General features: G+C 39.6%; 1 protein-coding gene across 2 annotated transcripts in view; it reads left to right on the top strand.

Annotated features, from left to right (window-relative positions):
• The window catches only part of MYRIP (myosin VIIA and Rab interacting protein), a 474673-nt gene that overhangs the window by 356065 nt on the left and 92093 nt on the right, over nucleotides 1-26515 (top strand). For both annotated transcript variants that reach the window (XM_075827100.1, XM_075827101.1), the window contains exons 5-8: nucleotides 7653-7733; nucleotides 7965-8062; nucleotides 21182-21262; nucleotides 23259-23402. In XM_075827100.1, the coding sequence (XP_075683215.1) occupies nucleotides 7653-7733; nucleotides 7965-8062; nucleotides 21182-21262; nucleotides 23259-23402 (404 nt within the window). The remainder of the gene's footprint in view (nucleotides 1-7652; nucleotides 7734-7964; nucleotides 8063-21181; nucleotides 21263-23258; nucleotides 23403-26515) is intronic.

The following is a 26515-nucleotide window of genomic DNA, read 5'->3' as shown; positions in this document are numbered from 1 at the left end:
TTTTTTTTAAAGTCCAATGTGTCACGAGAAAACATTCTTAGAATCGCTTGGATAGGTAAAAGCATTCTGACGTTATTACCACATAAAGTGAAACATGTCAGATTTGAAAAATGAGGCTCTGTCGGGAAGGTCAAAAGTGGCCACAGCTAAAGAGGGCAAACAGAAAAAGCATAGGGTCTCCTTAAAATAAGATTCAGTAAAGTATTGCAGGGACCCAGGCTCCCATCCACCACTACAGTCTGACAATTCAAATGGCTCAATATCTTATATTGTCCCTAATGCAGAGTTATGAAAATATGGAAATACTTTTTTTTTGCAGAATTCTCCTTATATTTTTCCTGGCTCCCTTCTGATGTTTATGTTTCTTTTACATTGGATATGACCACTGCCGTGTACCTGCAGTGGTGGCCACGTATGTAAAAAAAATTAAACGATAGGTATATTTCAACCTTTTCTCGCACCGCAGAATGTACTTTCTACACAGTGCCATAAATGTACAGCGCGGGGATGGTGTGATCCCTACTGTTTAACCCTTTAGATGCCACAGCCATCATTGACTGTGGCACTTAAACGGTTTTACAGATATCAGCCATAGTGCTTTCATAATAGTAGCAGGCAAATTATAACATACGCACACATAACACAATATACATGCTAATTGCCTAAGTTGCAGTAACTGCACATTCTTGCTGTGTAGCAGCTGCAAAAGACTTATATATTGCGTCTCATCTAGCAAAAGTACAAATAAGTGCCATGTATATTTAATATATTTATTTACAGTAATACACCTGTAATATCTATGCCTTAGTATTGGATCAAAGAAATTCTGCTCCTATTTATCATTGGATTGAATGTTCCAAAATAATACTTTCATAATAATAAACATAGCTAATATGATATCAAATATAAAATAATATATACAGCCTCGAACTGTGGATGAAATACTGTAGGTTGCAGCGATTTAATAAGGCTTACACATATATGTAATAAACATCTATACAAATAACTCAAGTAATGAGCTTGCACCTCATTTAACAAAAAAAATTAATTAATCCCAATCCACTAAGCCTTACAGCTGGGTGACTCGACATGGCCCCCCCAAGCACTACAGTCTCAAAAACCTCTTAAATAAATACGTCAAGACCAATGTCTGACAAATAAATAAAATCATCTCTGAATCCAATTGAAACCATCTATGTCTTTGTGCCTGTAGGACAGACCACCAATAGTGGGCATGAATGTAGCCAAGAGTTTGTTGACTCTTTTCCATACCTTGTCCAAAACCTTCTTCTCATCAACTGATAAAATAAATCTCTGACGAATTTAAAAAAAAGTTAATTTTGATCCTTCAAACAAAGATAAAAAACAAATCAGGTCTTTCTTAATTTTATAAATTAAATCTAGTATTCTAACTGTGCAGAGATCACTGCGACTAGCATGAACTAATATTAAATCAGGATTAGGCGTCTCATTCATAAAAAATACTAACTTCTTCTGAAGATCCCTCCATTTTACCCCTTAGTCATAGCCTGAATATTCGTACTTGTCCTGGACCTATGCTAAGGTTTTTAGAGTAAATTCGAAGGGCTCCTGCAAGGTCTAGGCATCCAGTGGCTGAAACAATCTGGAAGGTGGGTGGTAATAGCAGGAGTAGTCAAGTCAAAAACCAGGTTCGGTACACAGATAACCGGCAACAGTTTGTAGCATAAGGCAGAGATGTGGTCAGAAAACAAATCCACATTTTTTACACAGATAAGCGGAAACAACTTGTAGCGTGAGGCAGAGATGTGGTCAGGAAACAATCCAAGTTTGGTACACAAATAAGCAGCGGTAATTTGTAGAGAGTTTGTTAGTTCCATAAGAATAGCTATTGTCTGGGACACAGAAATGCCAAGTATCCAGATAATAACAAGTTTTGACTTTAAGAGAAGAAAATTATGAAAGATGACGTCTTACATAAATTGAATATCTCTCGGACTCCCAGCTACCCAATTGCATAATCGTATAGCAGTCTCTGTGTAAATGAACAATCGCCATTGGCCTATCAAGAGCTGTGAATCTTCTTTAACTAGGCAAAAATAACCTAAAACATTCCCTACCCTCAACCACTTACTGGCACCAAGTTAATCCACCTTTCATCTGCTAATAAATAAATACAAGTTATTCTACTGAAATTCATCTAATAAATCACACCTATAGCATGAAGACCCGAAGTCTTAGCTTTTATTTCACAAATAAATTCCAAAAGAAAGCCACGTTAACCCCTTTTCACACCACGACGTAAATCTACATCATGGTAAGGACTAACTTCCCACACCTTGACGTACAGTTACGTGACGGTCATGGTGTGAGCACAACCGACATCCCACTGAAAGTACATTCCTGGTCATTTAACCCTTTAGATGCTGCGGTCAATAGCGACCGCGGCATCTAAGGCGTTTAACAGAAGGAGGGGCTCACCCTGTTTCCCCAACGGCACCCCCACAACACAACTGCGGGGTAACGATGGTTGTCATGGCAGCCAATGGCCCAGCTATTAGACCTTAATTACACTAACAGGCATTAATAATTTGATATACTGAATATACCACAGCATTATAGAAGTGAAGAGAAAATCGCATTGTGACATACCCTAGGGGGCTTAAAAAAATAATTATTTTCAGTATGAAAAAGGTACTGAAGAAAGAAAAAAGTGTTCACATCAAGAATTCCATAAAATCGTATTTTGCAAAAGTGTTTTAAAATATAGTAAAACACAAATATCGTATCGCCACAATCGTAAACCATACAACAAAGTTAACTCAATATTTTAAACACACGCGGAATTGTGTGAATAACCCTGAGTAAAAACAACTGTGAAATTCATTTATTTTATTATAAATGAAATTATAATATTAATCAATAACCATTATGTACCTGAAAACATTCCTGTTAAAAAATACGACTCGTCCTGAAAAATACAAGCCCACATGTGGCTTAATGACCAAACATCCCCACCTTGGTCTCCTCAGTCCAAAGAATATTGTTCCAGAAAGTTTGTAGTTTGCTTAGATGCAATTCTGCATACCTACGTCATGCAGCCATAGTCTTCTTGGACAGAGGGGGCTTATTCCTAGCCACCCCTCAATAAAGGCCATACTTGTTCAGATTTTTCTAATTGTGCTGTCATGAACAGAACCATTTAAAGAGGCTCTGTCACCAGATTCTCAAATCCCTATCTCCTATTGCATGTGATCGGCGCTGCAATGTAGATAACAGTAACGTGTTTGTTTTTTTAAAACTTTCATTTTTGGCCAAGTTATGAGCTATTTTATATATATTCAAATGAGCTTTGAAATGGACAACTGGGCGTTTTTTTTTCGTTATGTCCAACTGGGCGTGTATTGTGTTTTTAACTGGGCGTGTTTGCGTGTATGACGCTGACCAATCAGTGACCAGTCAGCATCATACACTCATCTCCATTGATTTACACAGCAGCGATGTGCAGCCACATACACAGAGATTAACGTTAATCAAGTGCCCTGATAATGAATACACATGATCATCCAGCCTGGACGTCATGTGTATTCAGAATCATGACACTTTTGACTCTTTTCTTTGAGATTTCTAGCAAGGGAAACGAAATCTCGCGAGATTACGGAGGGTAAACGAGATTTCGTTTCCCTTGCTGGAAATCACACAGAAAAGATTCAGAAGTGTCCTGATAATGAATACACATGATCATCCAGCATGGACGTCATGTGTATTCAGAATCCTGACACTTCAGTGGGGGGCTGATGGTTATTTTACTGTGAGTGGGGGCTGTGGTCATATTACTGTGAGTGGCAGGCTGATGTTTATTTTACTGTGACTGGGGGGCTGATGATTATTCTACTGTAGAGAAGAGAAGAGATTGATCCAGCGCTGATATTGGTTTAAAAGGGAAAAGCACGTCCCATGTTTATTGTAGAAAAAATTAAAATTGGAAAGGAGACGCAGTCCCAAGGCAACTACTGTTAGTGCGGGGCTGATGGTTATTTTACTGTGAGTGGGGGCTGATGGTCATTTTACTGTGAGTGGGGGGCTGATGGTTATTTTACTGTGAGTGGCGGGTTGATGGTCATTTTACTGTGAGTGGGGGACTGATGGTCATTTTACTGTGAGTGGCGGGCTGATGGTCATTTTATTGTGAGTGGGGGGCTGATGGTCATTTTATTGTGAGTGGGGGGCTGATAGTCTTCAGGTGGTTTCCACCTCTGAGCTCCAATTGAAATTAATAGGAGGCAGAAAATACCTGTGGCGCTCGTTTGGAGTGCTTTTTTTGCCTGCGTCTTTTGCATTAGCTTTAACAGCTTAAAAAATGCAGAAAAAAAAAAGGTCAAACATTGCTGTGAATTAAAAATCTGCTTCAAAATGACTGAAAGAATTTAAAGGCAGATTTTTTTTGCCTCACAAGGTTCCCGTCGTGGAGCAGGTCAGTTCTTCGTGGGAACGGAGCCTAGGTGAGTACAATTTTTTTTTTGGGGGGGGGGCACTCTCTACAAAGGGGGATGTTGGGGGGCTGTATGACACTGTCTACATGAGGGAGGTGGGGGATTATGGCACTCTCTACAGGGATGCTGTATGGCACAACCTACAGGGGGGCGTTATGTACAAGGGGGGCTGTGTGTGGCAGCCAGGGGAGGGGGCATTATACTGTGTGGAGGCCACTAAGCGGACATTATACTGTGTAGGGGCACTACTTGGGGCAATATACTGTGTGTGGCACTTAGGGGGCATAATACTGTGTGGGCACAATTAGGGGACAAAATACTGTGTCCTTGAAGGGGTTATAATATATTATATTATTAAATAATATTATTATACTGTATGGGGGCACTAAAGGAGCCTTATACTGTGTGGGTGCACTATATAGGGCATTATACTGTGAGGGGCATTATACTTTTTTATGGGGAATTTTTTATGATGGGGTGGGGCGACGAAAGTTTTGCACGGGGCGCCATCTATCCTAAGGCCGTCCCTGTTTATAGAAGAATCTTGTCTTTTATTACTATACATTTATTTGCTTCCTTGTTTATCCTTTTGTTAGGAGACACACAAGTTGCTATTTAAATACCCACAAAGAAGATCATTAATAATTTACCTTTCTAAACATTTTGTCCTTCAAATTTTCTATCTTGCCTGGCTAAACACTGAAAATAGCCTTTTCCTTCACCTGTTCGTTAACAGTAATATAATCAAAACTATAAACCTAAAGCGTTGAGTTCAAATTATTACATAGTATAAAGTTTTTGTGAATTTGTCATTTGTTCTTTGACTTGTGTGGTTTGTGCCATTCTGATTGAATACAATATTAATGATAAACTGTGTTATGTTATTGCAAATACTTCCTTCAAAGCCTAGTTAATGGGAAAGTCAAAATGGAAACATTCACATTTGCTTTTAACATCCTTAACAATTCAGTAACAACAGTCCTTGAAACTACATACTGTACATGTGCTTGATATTTTGGTAATTTATCTCTTGTTCTCAAATGATGACTTCTGTAGAGTTTAGTATTTGCTGTGACATTTTTTTAAATTCAGATTAGAATTGCCAAGATTGAGATAGCCAAATGGATATTTTTCAAGTTTAAAATATATCAAGTTCAGAATTTTGATAAAGCTCTTAGGAATAGGAGCTATACTGGTGTTGGTTGTCACAAGATTTCCCAAACCCTTAAAGAGGCTCTGTCACCAGATTTTGCAACCCCTATCTCCTATTGCAGCAGATCGGCACTGCAATGTAGATAAGAGTAACGTTTTTTTTTTTTTTTAAACGAGCATTTTTGGCCAAGTTATGACCATTTTTATATTTATGCAAATGAGGCTTTCTAAAGTACAACTGGGCGTGTTTAAAGTAAAAGTACAACTGGGCGTGTATTATGTGTGTACATCTGGGCGTTTTTACTTCTCTTACTAGCTGGGCGTTGTGAATGGAAGTGTATGATGCTGACGAATCAGCATCAGCCACTTCTCTACACAACGCCCAGCTTCTGGCAGTGCACAGACACACAGCGTGTTCTCGAGAGATCACGCTGTGTCGTCACTTCCTGCCCCAGGTCCTGCATCGTGTCGGACGAGCGAGGACACATCGGCACCAGAGGCTACAGTTGATTCTGCAGCATCAGCGTTTGCAGGTAAGTCGATGTAGCTACTTACCTGCAAACGCTGATGCTGCTGCAGAATCAACTGTAGCCTCTGGTGCCGATGTGTCCTCGCTCGTCCGACACGATGCAGGACCTGGGGCAGGAAGTGAGTGACGTCACAGCGTGATCTCTCGAGAACACGCTGTGTCTGCACTGGCCAGAAGTTGGGTGTTAACGAAGAGAAGTGGATGATGCTGATTCATCAGCATCATACACTCCCATTCACAACGGCCAGCTAGTAAGAGAAGTAAAAACGCCCAGATGTACACACACAATACACGCCCAGTTGTACTTTAACTTTAAACACGCCCAGTTGTACTTTAGAAAGCCTCATTTGCATAAATATAAAAATGGTCATAACTTGGCCAAAAATGCTCGTTTTAAAAAAAAACAAAAAACGTTACTCTTATCTACATTGCAGCGCCGATCTGCTGCAATAGGAGATAGGGGTTGCAAAATCTGGTGACAGAGCCTCTTTAAACAATGAATTTAATTAATTGCCTCTATTTGCTGTTGTATTTTCAAGTGTTTTTCAAACTTCTCTGTTTACATGCACCCTACATTATCAATTGGCCATATCTGATCTGTATGAAGAGGATACATATATGTTCTAAGTTCTACCAAACAGCTTCTGATCCGATTTTGTCCTTGAAGAAGCTGGCAATGTTTGCTTGTGATGCCTTTAGGAAAGATTGGTGTTGTCTGATTTACAAAAATAGGATTTTGGTTGGGTTAAGTCAGTAGTGACTGAACAGTAAATCTCCATGTATATGTAGACTGCATAGCGTCAAACAGTAGATCACGTTGTGAGGCCACAAGGAAGTTCATCAGTTGGCTACCACAGAGATGTTAGAAAACTGCCTCAGGAATGAAGAAGGTATGGCTGTAACAAAGATAATACATCCCATATTGAAAAAGTTTTGTCACTTCTTGTTTAAACCGTATGTCCGATCAAGAGCTTAAAAGTCAGTTAGTCAGTCAGTGATGCTTACCTACTATTTATATTCCTAAGCGCTTCCTCCTTTTAGTTTGGCTGAATTTGTAGCCAAGCTGTGATCTGTGACTTCATCTTAGCTACAGTGCCTACAAAGAGTTGGAGGTAGTCTGAAATCCACCTCTTGCCTCATCATTGGCTCAGGTTGCTGCTTCCCCCACCTCACTGCAGCTCTGCCTCTTCTGATTGGATGTTGTGTATAAACAGAGGCTCACCAGGAAGTTCGTGCTTGGAGAGCAGATTTCCTATACAGCAAGGATGATTATAAAGTACAGACTACTTTCACCAGTGAGAAAAAGATAAACATCAAGTAATTGACGTACATATACTGAAGCAAATGAGCCTTAGTAAGTGGAGCCTGGAGTGTTGCTATAAGCACTAGTTGCCCTATATGCATTCCATCAAGAGACAAACAGAGAAAACATCCATAAAGAATACAGTATTTTTATTTTTATTTTTTTAATGTCCCTATTTGTGTTTTTTTCTTTTCAGAGGGAAGTTTTATTGATGAAAGTTTAGAAAATGAAGGAAGTATTTGTGGAAGTGACTCAACATTTTACAGGCAGACACAAGGTAGCATTTACTTTTTATGGATCCATCATGAATTTAAAAGACATTTTACGATATATACATAAAGTAGAGAATGTGTGGATACGTTACTATGTACACATTTTGTTTTAACATGTTTATATTTCTTTCAAACAGAGGGCATATAAAATAGATTGGAATGCAGTCCAGAAATGTTTGAGTCATCTAAAGTTACTAAACATTGTAGTATTTATTAATATGGCATATGACTTTCAGGACACAGTATGATGGACACTCTATCAGTGGCCTTACGTGTGGCAGAAGAAGCTGTAGAAGAAGCGATTGCCAAGGCAGAATCATACCGCGATAGCTTGGTAAGTGCTTTGTAAGTCTCTTTGTCTTTTAGTAGTTTGTGTACAAGAAGGTAATATATATATATATATATGTATGTATATATATATATATATATATATATACCACACAAACAACACAAAAGTTTGAACAGCACATTCCAACAAAATGAAACAAAACGTGTATGCAGGTGCAAGAACGCCTGTGACTGCAAATTTGCACAGCACAAAAAAAATTGCGACAGCACACTGTGAACACCAATGTCATCTAAACCGCTTAATATTAATAAATATGCATTACTGCTAAATCTACTTACAATAGGGAGGTTCTTAGTGCATATTTTGATCAAAAAGTGTGTGCCCACCTGCCACGACAAGTCGTCCTTCATAGGTGGGGACCTACTCTGCACATACACCCAGAACAGGGACTAAGTCTACATATATCTTGGGATAGATATATATCTATACATCTAGAATCTCATTAATATTTTTAAGAAACAATTCTAGTCTGTGTAAATTAACCAGACTGTATGGCATGTATGGCGCGCACCAACATCATCTGCTGTCCTGTTCTTAGATTCCTTTGCTCCATAGATAATCTCCTTATTTATAGAAGAGAGCAATGGGCTGACCATGCAAGGTGTTTTGGTCCTGTCTCTTTAATAATAAAAGTGTCTGATGAACATTTGTTGCCATTGTTTTTATGCCGCCAATTTCTAACGTAAGTATTGTAGATTTAAACTTTGGACATCTGACATTTACATTTGCATCTGTACTGCACAGTGAAATTTGGACACTCAGATGACAGTGTGTCCAGCAGTTTTTACTGACCCAGCGAGTACTTGCAACAGGAAAGAATTGCAGAGCAAACTCCAATAGAAGTTTGACACAAATGCACTAAAAAAGAGGCATACATGGCATGTGCCAAATGTACTGTATTATGCGCTTTACACAACCTTTTCACCTTAATTGACAGTTTTGAAAACTATTTATAAAAAGGGGCATTCCTAGGAGGGTCACTAAATCCAGCAGCATTTTTTGGCGCAAAAGAATAGAAAAATGTCTTACTTCTTGCAAGTTTCGTCTAATTTTTAATTCTGCCTGTACAACTCTGATACATTTGGTGCGGTTTCCAACTGTCTAGTCTATTTTTATCCTTTCTGCAACATTATTAATTTGTTCCAATGTATTTATTTCTGGAAAGCAACATGCAATGCCTATGTATTTCTGGATAGTAACAGTTGGTTTCATGTAACAACTTGTAATGTCATGGATATTTACTATTGATTTCCCATTGGCATTGATGGCAACTTTAAAATGTTCTATTATGTATTTGTCATATGTTTCTGCTTGGTCGAATATCAGTTTGATCATGGTATGGGATACTTACAGCACTGAAAGTTCTCTTCCTCCCCATTAGGCCCTGATCCCACAGAGTTTTTAGGCGCTGATTTTTTTGCGGAAACCACGTCATCACCTTTATTGAGGCATTTTTCACCTCAATAACCCCATTGAAATCAATGGGAGACGGAAAAAACTGCTGCAACCGCCGCGAAAACCGCCTAAAAAAAGTGCCAAAAGCAGCATGTGTATGAATTTCCTTCAACCTCATTCCCTACATTACACCAAATATAGTCTCTTCCACACAAACAGGTATTAGGCAATTAAATTAAAAATTGCATATTGCACTCCCCTCCAGCTATCCAATTTTATCTTCCAGATGAGCTTCAGCACCTATTTTTAAGCTTTTGTCACTTTCTCCTACCACATGATTTTATGTTTTCATATTAAGATGTTAATTTTCACCCACGTAGTTTAATCCGGGTTCAGTTATCAGTTGATCTGGTCTCGCTTTACTTTTGATGGTTTAGGGACTTATGGGCACTTGGATTAGAAACATTGGGAAACACTATTATTGGCAGAAGTTCTTAAAATTGCTATACAACCAGAATGGTTTCCAGTATGATCATATGAATAACAAGCAACCGGAATAGTTTAATGTATTATGCAATTTTAAGGGTGTTTCCCAGTAGCGGACACTGGCAACAGATGGCCCTTCGCAAGAAAAGTATATGGGTTGCTTGTTTTCCAATTGGCATTTTGAGGACAGCAGCATGCTAACCATAGCCCACCTCATTCATGGTGTTATAGAAAATCCCTTACCAGTATGCCAATCCACCAGTAATTGTGACATGTTTGGGAACGATTTTAACAGATGCAGTTAAGTGAGCGTGCCCAGACGCCCACCAATTATATTGCATGGGAAAATAACTAAATACTATTTAACATTTTGTTAGGTTATTTTAATTCTGTTACTCTCAATAAATGTAAAATTAGACATCTATTGTAAAAGAAAAAGGTGGGAGAATTAATGAGAAAGCTGTGTTATGTTCAGTGTATTTAATAACCATTGAAACTTTATTTCATGCTATGTCTCCAGTGTGCTTTTCTAATATATTCTACCCCAGAAGTTATTTTCTGCTTCACAGAATATTGTATAACTGAGAAGAGGCAAATGTCATTCATAGGATGTGTTTGTAAACTGTACTCCAAGCATCAGTGCACCAAGTTCAGGGTTTAGAAAAATGTCATTGTCTTAATTCTGCCAGCTACATTCTGAGCTCATTCTTCATATGAGCAGTCAGTACAAAGTTAAGAACATTTCTCACTTTATATACAGTAGGTATGAATATATCAGTACACCATGTACAATCTGTACTGGACACCACAACGATTAATATTGGCTTTAAGGTATCATTGAACAATGAGCTTAAAACTTTCCTCTATTTCCCCCAAAAAAGGTCAGATTTGTTACTGATGGTATAAATTCTGAATACACAGTATAAATGATATAGTATATAAATTTGTCCAAATAGGAATAGTATGCTGAAAATGGAGGTGGGTTTAACTTTCAAAGGTATAGTTATCCCTCACCTCAACCCTGTTACCATCTGGTAACACATGACATACTAGTATACAGAGTCTAATAATGTTATTATTGTTAGGCCATTATTTGCTAGCAGGCAGACACATGGGTCCGTTCTGAGGTCTGTAATAACTCATCACTATTATCTATCAACAAGGTATGAAAGCGAAGGAGGGACTTAAAACCTTGGATCCAGGGGTGGGATTCAAATTTTTAACAACAGGTTTTCAAATTGGCCTACTAAGATATACGGGCTCAAGGGGAGGGTGGCTTTTGTGGTGTGTCGCGCCACAGAAATCATTACAACCCTAATAATCAAATAAAACAATTACAATATTCCTAAGACACTATATTTCCCAGCTTTTTACAACAAGCCACAAATACAAAAGTTTAGTGTACAAATACAGTAACAGATTAAAGGCTAATGCATAGAATTTGTGCCAGAACTAAGCTCAGTAAATACATACAGCACCAGAACCAATTTGAGTACATAAATACGATGGCAAAACCCAGCCCAGTACATAAATACAGAACTAGAACCAAGTACAGTACATAAATACAGCAACAGAACCAAGCTCAGTACATATATTCAATACCAGCACAAATACAGCTCAGTACAGAGATCATTTGCAAAGTCAGGTTAGCCCGTGCCATATAACTTTGTACGGTGTGAAACTACAGCTCCCAGTAACTCCTGAACAATGGTAAAGTAATTCTGGGAGTTGCTGTTTCACAAAAAATAATCAACCATCATCTCGCTGCAGATCATACAGTGGATACAGTACTGATCCGTCAGACGGAAACATTTACATTCAGTGACAAATTACATATTCTCTGATTCTAGTCTTTCTTTCTTTTCTTCCCCAGCCGATTCAGACCTTCATGATGACTTCACCCGGCCTAACCCATTGCTGCAGAATTTACTGCTCAGATGTTTTTGGCTCCTTACTTTTCCAACACATCCACGGCTATAAACTAAAACAAAATCCTTATGGTGCCACATGCTATGCCCCTGAATATACTGGCACTATGTAGTGTGCCCCTGAATATACCACGGAGTCCCTAAATTCCATTGTGTCACACACTGTGAACTAGAACACCACGCAAATAGTGCATAAAAAAAATGGTTTCTACACGCTGTGCTCATAAATATGCCACCATTCACTGTGCCCCCTGTAGCTAATGCCACACACAGTGCCATTAGTAGACAGTTCCCCCAGTAGAGAGAGCCACACACAGTGCCATCTCTATACAGTGCCACACACAGTACCATCTATAGATAGTGCCACACACAGTGCCCTCTGTAAATAGTGCCACACACAGTACCCTCTGTAGATAGTGTCACACAATGCCCCCTGTATAAAATGCCACACAGTGCCCCCTGTAAATAGTGACACAGAGTGCCCTATGTAGATAGTGCCCCACAAGCAGTACCCTCTGGAGATAGTGCCACACACAGTGCCTACTAGATATAGTGCCATTTACAGTGCCCTTGTAGATAGTGCCACACACAGTGCCCCTGTAAATAGTGTCAAACAGCGTGCCCCCTAAGTTCCATACACAGTGCCATTAGTAGACAGTGCCACACAATTCTCCACGCAGATAGTGCCACACACAGTTCCATCTGTAGATAGTGTCACACACACAGTAATATCTTTAGATAGTGCCACATACAGTGCGCCAAGTTGATAGTGTCACACACAGTGCCCCCTGTATAAAGTGCCACACAGTGCGCCCTGTAAATAGTCTCACACAGTGCCTCCTGTAGATAGTGCCCCACACACAGTGGCCCCTGGAGATAGTTCCACACACAGTGCCTCCTGGATATAGTGACATTTACAGTGCCCACATATGGTGTCCTCTGTAGGTAGTGTCCACTGTAGATAGTGCCAGTGTCTCCTGTAGATAGTGCTACTCACAGTGCCCACTAAAATAAATATTACATACACACCTGTCTCCGTTCCCACGTTGTCTCCCAGCGATGTAGGCCTGGTCTATTCTGACCAGGCTTTCTACAGCAAAACGATGCAGGCGATTCGATTACATCATCGCACCACCTGCATCATAGATAAAGTGCTGAATGGCGGGGCAGGGAAATTATACTTTTCTTGCCTCGCCAGCGCTAGACGGCTTAATTGTATCTGTGTCCTTAGGATGCGGATACAATTGAGTGCAGGGAGACTGGGTCGGGATCCCACTTCTCCCTGGTTCTGCAAACCGGCTGTTATTTTAACAACCAATTCGGGAGAACCGGCTGGATTCCACCCCTGCTTACCTCTCAAAAGTCCCTCTTATTTACTGGCAAAAAAATTACTTTAGTTCCATTTAGCCTTGCCATGTGTCCTTAGACCTACTATAGATACATTAACTAGAAAGGGAAATATTTTATAAAATTATTATCTTAATCCCATGACTTTGCTACTGTCCACACAATATTCCTAGCCATTGCCACGCTGACATTACAGGCATATCTAATAAGATGCCATCTGAACATGTAAAATTGAATTTAGTTGAAAGTACATATTTTTATGGAGGGTAAAGAAGGATTTAGCACATGGTCAGACATTTCTGTTGGTTTTTATCTTATGTTCAGAAAAGAACTAGATAATATTATTTGCATTAATGTGTTTTTAATTAGCTTTTTGTCTTTGTTTGTTGTTTTTTTCCATTATTTTGATCCAATCTCATTCTACTTTCACCTGATTAGTATTACCTTAGTATTCTCAGTTGTCATGGCAACATCTACCCTCAATGCCAGTGATCTTTTTAACCTTCAGGCAGACAATTAATTTCTACAACCCATACCTCAGGTATTGAATCCTCTAATCTAGAAAATGTAATAGCTTTACCGTTTAGTTTATACTGTTGGCGAATCCTGTATTTCTGCAGTATTACTTTGAAAGAGGAAAATCTATGTATTTATTGGAGATAAACAAAGGCACCTTGTTTCGGAAAATACCCTGCTTATATGTGTTGTCAAGATAGCATGAACTTGAAATTTAGCATTTTATTTTAGGATAAAACATATTAAGTGCTTTAACCCCTTGCCACTGCTGCCATTTTTTTTTTTTAATATTTGTTTTTTCCTCCCCACATTCCAAAAGCCATAACTTTTTTATATTTTTCGGTGGACATAGCCGTTTGATGGTTTGTTTATTTGTGGGACGAGTTACATTTTTTGACGCCACCATTTATTGTACATACAATGTATTAACAAACTGAAAAATAATTTCTTGAGTGGAATAGAAAAGAAAACAGTGATCCCTCAATTTTTTTGGGGGATATCGCTTTTAGTGTTCACCTTGCGGTAAAAAAGTAAAATAGTTTTGTTTTTTTATGATCTACTACTTTTACAAAGAAAAATATATTTGTTAAAAAAAATAGTTTTGCATCGTCATAATTCTGAGGGCCATAGCTTTTTTACTTTTCCACCGATAAGTGGTGTAAGAGCTTGATTTTTGTGGGGCAAGTTTGAATTCGTACCAATATGGGGTACATACAACTTTTAATCATATTTTATTAAATTTCTTGGGGAGATACGTTTTTTACGGCATTAAGTTAAATAATGTTATATTAGAATAGCTCTGACTTTTATTGATGCGGCGATAGCAATAATATGTATATCTATTAGATAAAACAATAGTTTAGTTTACAAAAAACTTTCTTTAGCTGTTTTTTTTTCTTTTTTTATTAGTCCCCCTAGGGTACCAGAATCAGCAATCATTGGAACCCTAGCACAATATACTGAAATACTTATGTATTGTGGTATATTGTGAGTTTTGATGGATCCTATTAAGCCCTCTTCTGGTAGGACTTAATAGGAGTACAAAGATGACAGACCTGGGGGGCTACATTGGACAAGCTGGCTGCCATGACAACTATTTGCATCATGCATTTGTGTCATAGGGGCGATGAAGTGATAAACTCTGTTTAAACTGCTTGTTAGAACGTGGTTGCAATTGACCGTGGCATCTAAGTGGTCAAAAAGCCAGGGTCAGAGATCTCTCCGATCCTGGCCTTTAGAGATGAGTGTTAGCTGTAAGGGGGGATTCACACGAGCGTGTATTCGGTCCGTGCGGGCCTCGTGGTTTTCACGCGGCACGCATGGACCAATACAAGACTATGGGGCAGTACAGACAGTCCCTGCTTTTTGCGCAGCGTTTGTCTGCTGCGCAAAAAGCACGACAGGTTCAATAACTCTGCGTATTTCGCGCATCACGCACCCATTGAAGTCAATGGGTGCGTGAAAATCACGCGCACCACACGGAAGCACTTCCGTGGGACGAGAGTGATTCGCGCAACAGCAGTGAAAAGGATGAATGAAAACAGAAAAGCACCACGTGCTTTTCTGTTTCCGAACATCCAAACGGAGTGTCTGTGCGATGAGCGAAGCCGGACAAGCGTACCGAACTTCACCGGGTTCGGCCAAACTCGTTTTGGCCGAACCCGGCAAAAAAATTATCGGTACGCGACGTCAGGAGATAGTCACTGTCCATGGTGCTGAAAGAGTTAAACTGTTTCAGCACCATGGACCGTGACTTCCGATCCCAATATACATGAACCTGTAGAAAAAAAAACGAAGTTCTGACTTACCGCTAACTCCCGGCTTCTTCCTCCAGTCTGACCTCCCGGATGACAATTAAGTCCAAGTGACAGCTGCAGCCAATCACAGGCCAAGCACAGGCTGCAGCGGTCACATGGACTGGCGCGTCATCCAGGGAGGTGGGGCCCGATGTCAAGAGAGGCGCGTCACCAAGGAAACGGCCGGGAAGTTCTCGGTAAGTACGAACTTTTTCTTTTTTTTCTACAGGTTTTGCGATATTGTGTTCGGCATTCACTGTCGAGGGTGCTGAAAGAGTTAGCTCTTTCAGCACCTTGGACAGTGACGGCCGTCGACTAGCCTCATCTCTATGATGGCGGCTGCGCGAAAATCACGCAGCCGCGCATCAGACACGGATGACACACGCAGCTGTCAAATGTTTTTTGCGCGCGCAAAACGCTGCGTTGTTTGCGCGCGCGCAAAAACGCAACGCTCGTGTGAATCTGCCCTAATACACAGCTGACACCCGCGCTGTGAGCCCACTCCAAACTCCACCCATACCGACTCTGACGTAACTGAAATTTCGGTAATGGCTAAATACAAATAATTGTAAATTATAGGTAACATGATTAACCCGTTAGTGACCGGCCATAGGTGTTTTTACGCAGTCACTAACTGGCTTTATTCTGATGTAGCCTTTTTACGGCGCTGCATCAGAATAAAGCATGGCCAGCGGGAGGAGTAAAAGCTCCCTGCTATCAGTTACCAGAAGTAGCTGAGGGTTTGGAGAAGACATGCTCTAGCGGGCAATGTTCCCTCTAAGTCTTGGCAGCTCCCAAGCGGGGCAGTTTGGGAGCAGGGCAAGTCTCCATCAATGGTGGGCGATCTGATGACCAAAAGTAATACACCCAGTAAACGCTAATATAGCGACTAAATAAGAGAATAAGAAAACTTATTTTAAATTAGTTTTAATTACTTTTTTTAAATACTAAAATATTACAAGTCTACCAGTAAAATAGACGACAGTTATAAACACCAATTATAGGCATCAAAGAAAGAATCCCTCTTTACACCACTGTCCCTATAGATAGTGCCACACAGACCCCCTGTGGATAGTGCCACACAGACCCCTGTGGATAGTGCCACACAGACCCCCTGTAGATAGCGCCACACAGACCCCCTGTAGATAGCACCACACACATCCCCCTGTAGGTAGCGTCTTCGCCCCTGAAGATAGCGCCACAGATCCTCTGTAGATAATGCCACACAGACCCCCCGCAGATAGCGCCACACATATCCCCCCTGTAGCGTCTTCCCCCTGTAGATAGCGCCACACACAGCCGCCCCCCTGTAGATAGCATCACACATCCCCTGTAGATAGCATCACCCATAGAATCACATGCAGCCCCATGTAGATAGCGCCACACAGACCCCCTGTAGATTGCGCCACACAGACCCCCTTGTAGATAGTGCCACACAGACCCCCTTGTAGATAGTGCCACACAGACCCCCCTGTAGTTAGTGCCACACAGACCCCCTGTAGACAGTGCCACACAGACCTCCCTGTAAATAGTGCCACACAGACCCCCCTGTAGATAGTGCCACACAGACCCCATGTAGATAGTGCCATACAGACCCCCCTGTAGATACTGCCACACAGACCCCCCCCCCCCCTGTAGATACTGCCACACAGACCCCTCTGTAGATGGTGCCACACAGACCCCATGTAGATAGTGCCACACACAGCCCCCTTGTATATATAGTGCCACACAGCCCCCTTGTATATATAGTGCCACACAGCCCCCTTGTATATATAGTACCACACAGCCCCCTTATATATAGTGCCACTAAGCAATCCCCCTGTATATAGCGCTACACAGCCTCCCTTCCCCACAGCTCATTAAAAAAAAAAAGGATTGTACTTACCTTGCCCCGTTCCCGCGACAGACAGAGCGCTACACTGCCTCTCTCCGGCGGGACGCATGTGCAGACCGGTTTTGATGTTATGTCATCACGCCGGCCTGCGCGACTCCCAGCGCCTTATAGGCTGCAGGCTTAACGTGGCCTGCAGCCTATAGTATCCTGAGGACGCACATACAAGTGAATGTGGCTGTCGCTAGCACCGGAGCCCCCTCCGGTGCTAGTGACGCCACTGCACCTGCCCTCCTCCCGTGACAGTGCGTGGGCTTTAAACTTTACTAAGCGGGCGGACTGTGGAAGATGCGCGTCCGCGCAGCCGCGCACCTTATAGGGAACACAGCTAGCGGGCAGGATTTAAATCAGCATTGATTCTGCCTGTTTACCCCCTTAAATGCTGTGGTCAATAGTGACTGCCACATCTAAGTAGTTTTAGAGAGAGGGGGCTCCCTCTCTCACCCCATCGGTGCGATCGCGGGTGTGCTTATGGTTTTTATGGCAGCCGGGGGCCTAACAAAGGCTCCCAGGTCTGCCTATAGTAAATGCCCGTCAGTTTTACACTGACAGGCAATAATACATTAATATAATACAATAATATAATACACTGCAATACAGAAGTATTGCAGTGTATTATAAAAGAGATCAAATGAACGTATAGTGAAGTAGTGGGACTAAAAAAAAAGTTAAAAAAGTTTAATAAAGTTAATAATAAATAAAAATCCCAAGTAAGAAAAACCCACTTTTTCTCTTAACAAAATGTCCGTAACGACCCCAACTATAAAACTATTACATTATTTAACCCACATGGTGAACGGCGTAATAAATAAGAAATAATGCTAGAATTGCAATTTTCTGTTCCTCCTGCCTTCAAAAATATTTGATAAAAAACAAAAAGTCGCATGTATTCCAAAATGATACCAATAAGAAAAAAGATGTCCTGCAAAAAAAAGCCCTAATACAGCTATGTCAGCAGAAAATTAAAAAAGTTATGGCTCTTAAAATAAACAAATAATTTTGAAAAATAGTGTTTATTACTGTGTAAAAGTAGTAAAACATGAAAAAACTATATAAATCTTGAATCGCCACAATTGTAACGACCTGCAGAATAAAGTTATTATGCTATTTATGGTAAACAGCGTAAATTTAGGATGCAAATAAGAATGTCAAAATTTCTGCTTTTCTTATCATTACCCCCCCAAAAAAGTTAATAAAAGTTAATCAATAAATTATATGTACTCCAAAATAGTGCTATTAAAAAATACAACTTGTTGCACAAAAAAGTCCTTATACACCTATGTTGACGGAAATATTAAAAAGTTATAGCTCTTTAAATGCGACGATGGAAAAACTTTCCAAAAAATTGCTTGGTCATTAACCACGACGCGCACTATGTAATAGCACGTCGTGGTGCAGGGGTGTTGTTTGGAGCAGGGTCACCCGCTGAACCCGCTCCATACGCAGCAGGTGTAAGCTGTATATTACAGCTGACACCCGGGACTAACGGCCAGGAACAGCAATCGCGCTGTTCCTGGCCGTTTAACCCCTTAGACGCTGCGATCAATCACGATTGCAGCATCTAAGACGTTAGAAAGAGGGGGGCACCATCCTCATCGCCCCCCCTCGTGACGGGATCAGGGCGTGCCGATGGTTGTCATGGCTAGTTCAAGTCCCCTAGGAGGACTAATGAAATGTGTAAAAAAAAGTTAAATCAAGTTTTTAGTAGTATAAAAAAAAATAAAAGTTAAAAAAAACTCCCCTTTTCCCTCTAAAGTAATGTAAAAAAATAAACAAAATTGGTATTGTCGCGTCCGTAAATGTCCAAACTATTACAATATACCATTATTTAACCCGCACGGTGAACGCCGTAAAACATGAAAAAATAAAATGCCAGGATCGCTGTTTTTTGGTCACTTCATATCCCACAAAAATGTTTATAAAAAGGCATTAAAAAGTATCATGTAGCCCAAAATGGTACCTATAGAAACTACAGCTCGTCCCGCCAAAAATAAGCCCTCATACCGCTCAATCGATGGAAAATGAAAAAAGATATGGCTCTCAGAATGTGGCGACAAAACACACATTTTATTTTTAACAATTAGTTTCTTCTTTGTAAAAGTAATAAAACATTAAAAATCTATATAAATTTGATGTCGCCGTAATCATATTGACCGGTAGAATAAAGTTAACATGCCATTTTTACGGTACGGTGAAAGCCATAAAAACAAAACCCCTCAAAATATTGAGGAATCACTGTTTTTTTCCTATTCCACCCCACAAATAATTTTTTCACAGTTTCCCAATACATTACTTTATTGACGAAAAAATTAAAAAGTTATGGCTTTTGGAAGGTGGGGAGGAAGAAATGAAAACGAAAATCCAAAAAATGTCTGTGACAGGAAAGGGTTAAGGTTTAAAATGCCTTCTGTAATAGGCATAAAAATACAAATGGCCTACTGGTAACAATAAAAACAGAGAATCTATATATTGAAAAAAACTGAATATTCCCCCTTCCCCTAGAATGGAAAGTTATATTATTGAATTCTTATTATGTTCTTAATGATTCAGCTGGATGGAATGCTTACAACATATAGCAATAGGCAGGATAGGCAACCACCTAGTGCACAATACAAGGTTGTGGTAATGCAATGTCAGATTTCTTCATTACCCAATAGAGCTCTTATTATAAAGATGAAATGTACTCCACTTTGAGTATATATTGAGTCAGGCTTACTCATTGATGCATTGTTCTAATTGTGGGAGGATTATAGGTTGGACTTGATGCGCCTGTGTCTTTTTTAAACCTTATCAATTACTGTAACTATATCCCACCATGTCATGAATCCAAGAGCACTCCCAGCCATGATGACATGAAGAGATATATTCAAAGATTTGTTCTCAACATTATTTTTTATGTTGATACATTGCTGTTTAACTGATAACCTACTCCTCTGTAACTAAAGCCCATTTGGAGAAATGTTTAGAGAGATGGGGAGGACAGGGTTATGGTCTTTTAAGTTATTTACTTTAGATTTTAAATACCTTCTCCCACCCCTCGCTATAGATATGATTGAACCACTTTTAAAATATGATCTAAAAATATATATATTTTTTAAAATCTAATAATGGGTCTTGTAGATCAGTGGCGTGATGAGGGGTAGGTGGAGTAGGTGACTTCTTAGGGGGCCATTTGAGGGGGATGGGTGCAATTATGAATTAAAAAAACCCTGGGATGAGGGATGGAGCCAGTGGACAGATACATGGTAGTGTGGCTAGCCAACCCTGGTATGAGAACTGTACATGTGTGGTGGAGATGGTTGTGGAGGGAAATGTGGAGTGTATTATAAATGATGTGTTGTGTTTGGTGGGAAGGGGGGAACAGATATCATGCTGAAATTAAGAAATCAAAATGGGGGGGGGGAGTGAATTCCTAAACCCCTGCCTTGGGTACCAACAGAGCTTGCCCCATAGATAGAAAAATATATTTGCAAGTTCAAGATTCACTGCAAATTGGTATCTTGATAAAAGCTTTAGAGCCTTACATTGATGAAATCTCAGTTTTAATGTTACTTTATAGACCTATAAAATCCTCTCCTTTTTAAATCTGACATTTTAATTATTATCTGACTGCAATGACTTGTTAATATCCAGGAATTCAGTCCTGACCTTGCAAAGCCCTGCAGAGAGACGTGGCTTAATCTAGTATTGTGTCCTAGATTTCATAAAGCAGTGACTTATTCATAAATGTTCCCTACTCCCTCAGGATAAACAGAATGAAGCTTGTTATTTGCGGGAGCACAAGGAAGAACTGATTGAGGAACTGGCTACAACCATTGTACAGAAGGTGAGTGCATTTCTCTGCTTTCTCCCGGTTGTAAAGAATATAAAAACATTCCTTTAAGACTTGTTTATAAGCATAGGACGGTAGTGATCAGCATGGTAACACTTAATACATAGTCATATATCTTATTGGCACCTATGGTTGGTGAGACAACTTACCATTCTGAGATTCTATGTAACCAGAACAGCACAGAAAGAATAAGTACAGTTTCTAAGAGATTTGGTGGCATGTTTCATGCGTCTCGAGTAGGTATAATCACAATAGAAGTGGTATGGTGGCACAGTCCACTGTGACTTTGTACTATGGAACCACAAGGACTCTCCATTGGTTTCCGTATATCAGAAATATTCTCTTCTAGAAGTATGACTACATAATGCGGCACGTGATAAAGCACGATTCATATGGAATACGAAAGAAAAAAACCTTTGTATTCTTCTATATGAAATCAGAGGCATATGGTATATATATATATATACATATATAGTAAAACCTAGCACCTCTATGGAAGCTCACTTACAGCTCTGTACAAAACGGAGCCCTACTATAGTCGTGTTGATGAGGCCTTTGCCTAAATTACATAAGCTATCTAGTACCTTGCCACTTCTTGCAGGGCAACGTAACAATGTGTCATCCCTAGGGATGAACTATCATAAGACCACAGCAACCAATCAAGGTCTGCCGTAGTCATGTGTCATCCATAGTGACGTCCCTGCAGTGGTTAGTCATTGGCCCTATGGACGATATGTTTTTATATTGCCCTGCAAACAAAAGGAATAGCATGGGACCTGGACAGTGGCAGCGCGGGCGGAGGGGGCACATTGAGTATATGGTGAATCTTATTGTTTTCCTGTTTTTGGTAGCTTGGCATCAATTTCTAAATGGCCTGAGAATCCTGCAATTGCTGTTAGTTGTTTCACTTAGGACTCTTAATGATGGTAATGCACAAAATAATGTCTCAAAGCCAAGTCAGTAATACGATAAATAAGTTGTAGGAAAAAGACAAAAGATAAGGTAACAAGATCAACAAGATATAAAGTATGAAAGCACTAGTGACACATCAAATTACTACTTGACTCCAATGCCTGAGGACCGACGGGTCTGAGGGACAGGAAGATAAAACTACAAAGCTGAACATGGTCAGAACAAAAACTGCTGACGGGCTTAGCAATATTTGACTTCTTATAGTTAAAATAATCCTAAGCCTATGATTCATTTATATATCACACACGTTTTCTACGACTTACTAAATCCAGCTAGTGATAAGAAGCGCATTACTTTACTGGCTTGCAGATACAGAGAACGTGTCAGATAGTAGATTATGAAATGCAGTCTGGCTACGCAAAAAATGGAAGGAGTCACACTCTGAGTATATACTACAGTATATACTCCACTATGCTACAGAGAGAGTACATATCCGTTTTCAATTCGCCATGGACCATTCTTTCATTGTACTGATTCTTCTTAACCTGATATCAATTCAAATGATATTATCTAAATAAGGATCAATTATTTATCTTATTCTTGTGGGAGTTGGTTATTTTTGTGCATCACATGATGTTTTTACAGTTATGTTGACATGGATTGATTTATATTGTTTATAATTAAAAAGCATTTCTAAGCATTTATACCCAATGTTAAGTAAGTAATCACGTTTATACGTAGGCACATGGAGGTTTTTTTTCACAAATTGATACGGAATTCGTCAGAAAAAAAAAACCAGGACCTGTTCTATCACATGCCGTATCACAAAGTTTCAGGTGGGGAATTCGGTGCTGTACAGAGGCACCATACATATAGTGCCCATGGTTCCATAATACGCTAGGGTCTCCTTTCTCCGCCACCTTGACTCCATGCACACACACTTGCCATATGAATAAGACCTTCGATTTTTTTTATTTTTTTTAGCTATTTACAGTAGCAAGGTTGATTTATCAATTATCATGTAGTATTTTATATGTATTGTGCAATATTAAAATGTGCTTTTATTCTAACTGTGTAGATTATTAAGAGGAAGAAAAGCAAGGGTGAGCAGACTGAGTCATTGTATGAGTGGCCGCAGTCCAGGGCCAGTGTTCTGACCTCACCTGCTGTGTCTGAGAGAAGCATGACGACCCTTCAAGAGAGAGGACCAGATACGTTGTGGGTAAGTGAATACTAATTCATTGGTTACAGGGAAAATGGTCAGAAAATGGAACAATTCTTTAGTAGCAAATAATGTTTATTCTCTGGCTGACAAAGCATCTGTAACCTGTGATAATATAACTTTTGACCCATAAATGTTTGATTTGGAGTATAATATATTATCTCATATACACTGAAAAAAAATCTAGAAAAATACATTTTGAAAACCTATCGAACTTTAGAACTTTGGTCTCTTCAACACCAGCATGTTTTTTTATCAGTATTATGTCTGCTCCAGCGCGTAATATGGAGTCAATGTTAATCTATGGAGCTATTTACATTGGCGTATAAAATATATGTGTAATTTAAAAATGCAGCATGTTCTGTTTTCCAAACGGATCAAAAACGCCTATTGAAGTCTATGGAAAGTGTTAAAAATATGTGCACCTGTACACTACCGTTCCAAAGTTTGGGGTCACCCAGACAATTTTGTGTTTTCCATGAAAACTCACACTTATATTTATCAAATGAGTTGCAAAATAACTAGAAAATATGGTCAAGACATTGACAAGGTTAGAAATAATGATTTTTATTTGAAATAATAATTTTCTCCTTCAAACTTTGCTTTCGTCAAAGAATGCTCCATTTGCAGCAATTACAGCATTGCAGACCTTTGGCATTCTAGCTGTTAATTTGCTGAGGTAATCGGGAGAAATTTCCCCCATGCTTCCAGAAGGCCCTCCCACAAGTTGGATTGGCTTGATGGGCACTTCTTGCGTACCATACGGTCAAGCTGCTCCCACAACAGCTCTATGGGGTTGAGATCTGGTGACTGCGCTGGCCACTCCATTACGGATAGAATACCAGCTGCCTGCTTCTTCCCTAAATAGTTCTTGCATAATTTGGAGTTGTGCTTTGGGTCATTGTCCTGTTGTAGGATGAAATTGGCTCCAATCAAGCGCTGTCCACAGGATATGGCATGGCGTTGCAAAATGGAGTGATAGCCTTCCTTATTCAAAATCCCTTTTACCTTGTACAAATCTCCCACTTTACCAGCACCAAAGCAACCCCCGAAGAATCACATTACCTCCACCATGCTTGACAGATGGCGTCAGACACTCTTCCAGCATCTTTTCAGTCTTTCTGCGTCTCACAAATGTTCTTCTGTGTGATCCAAACACCTCAAACTTCGATTCGTCTGTCCATAACACTTTTTTCCAATCTTCCTCTGTCCAATGTGTGCTTTTGCCCATATTAATCTTTTCCTTTTATTAGCCAGTCTCAGATATGGCTTTTTCTTTGCCACTCTGCCCTGAAGGCCAGCATCCCGGAGTCGCCTCTTCACTGTAGACGTTAACACTGGCGTTTTGCGGGTACTATTTAATGAAGCTGCCAATTGAGGACCTGTGAGGCGTCTATTTCTCAAACTAGAGACTCTAATGTACTTGTCTTGTTGCTCAGTTGTGCAGCGGGTCCTCCCACTTCTCTTTCTACTCTGGTTAGAGCCTGTGTGTGCTGTCCTCTGACACACCGTTGTAGGAAATCTTCAGTTTCTTGGCAATTTCTCGCATGGAATAGCCTTCATTTCTAAGAACAAGAATAGACTGTCGAGTTTCACATGAAAGCTCTCTTTTTCTAGCCATTTTGAGAGTTTAATCGAACCCACAAATGTAATGCTCCAGATTCTCAACTAGCTCAAAGGAAGGTCAGTTTTATAGCTCCTCTAAACAGCAAAACTGTTTACAGCGGTGCTAACATAATTGCACAAGGGTTTTCAAGTGTTTTCTAATCATCCATAAGCCTTCTAACACAGTTATCAAACACAATGTACCATTAGAACACTGGAGTGATGGTTGCTGGAAATGGGCCTCTATACACCTATGTAGATATTGCATTAAAAACCAGACGTTTGCAGCTAGAATAGTCATTTAGCACATTAACAATGTATAGAGTGTATTTCTGATTAATTTAATGTTATCTTCATTGAAAAAAACTGTGCTTTTCTTTCAAAAATAAGGAAATTTCTAAGTGACCCTAAACTTTTGAACGGTAGTGTATGTTATCCGTATATGTCATCCATATTGTATCAGTTAGTCATTAGTATACACGGAATCACCATAATAACTTAGATTTGATCATAATTATGTTAGTTATAGACACGCAGGATCCGCTCTCAGTCGAGCCGTCAGTCCACTTCACTGACGGATTCAGCTGATAGCGAATGATGCGTCTTTTATGTATAGAGGATACATAGACGCTTTATTGTAAAAATGGAAACATTTTCTTCAATAAAAGTCAATAGAAAAAACATTTGTAATTACATAAAACATAGATTTAAATTTGAAAAAAATGCCTACGAAGGTGTACATATCCTTTAAGCCATATAGACAATTTTCATGCTGTGACTAAAAATATGTGGCAAAGTAAAATGTATTCTCTAAAATCCTATTCACACAATCAGACTAAAAACGGCTTCCTTTAGTACATTTTAGAGTTTTCAGCGTGCCTTATTTGTTTTTGGTTTTGATGCACATTTGCCACATATTTTGCCAGTGACAATGAGGAAAAGCGTGGCATTGAAAAACGGCATATACAGTTTTTACATTTTGATCATCCACAGAACTAGTTCTAGGAACATTTCCTAAAATAGCTACTTTAAGAAAACCTGCTTCTTCTAAATCAGGAACCATTGATTGTTTTGTCAGCTGCATTATCCTTCCCCGGAGGAGATTTGTAACCTTGCACATATGATCAAGGACAGCTGGAGTGGTCGACTCGATTCTTGTATTTGACTCAAATTATATCAGGGACTTTTTTTTAAAGGTGGATTCCATTTATTTTATAGCAGCTTAAAGCTTTTTATATCTTTCCTTCCTTGTGAAAAAAAAATTGTGGAAATATCTGGCAAACTAGGTGTAAAGACAAATCAATGTTGATATCAAATTGACACTGCTATTGTGATCTTATACGTTGCATATCTTATATCATCATCATTATAACAAACTGATGGACCTACAGTGCTTGAATTAATATTGTGGATGAACAAAAATTACACGTTTATTTGGGCATAATATCTAGTCTCTTACCTGCACTAACTTTGTAAGGTATTTACTCTCCCCAAAGTGCTCTCTCTCT

The sequence above is a fragment of the Rhinoderma darwinii genome, chromosome 5 (genome assembly GCF_050947455.1).
Source record: "Rhinoderma darwinii isolate aRhiDar2 chromosome 5, aRhiDar2.hap1, whole genome shotgun sequence".
NCBI classification, from domain to species: Eukaryota; Metazoa; Chordata; class Amphibia; order Anura; family Rhinodermatidae; genus Rhinoderma; species Rhinoderma darwinii.
Note: the sequence above shows the minus strand (reverse complement) of the source record. Positions and strands in the feature narration are given on the sequence as shown.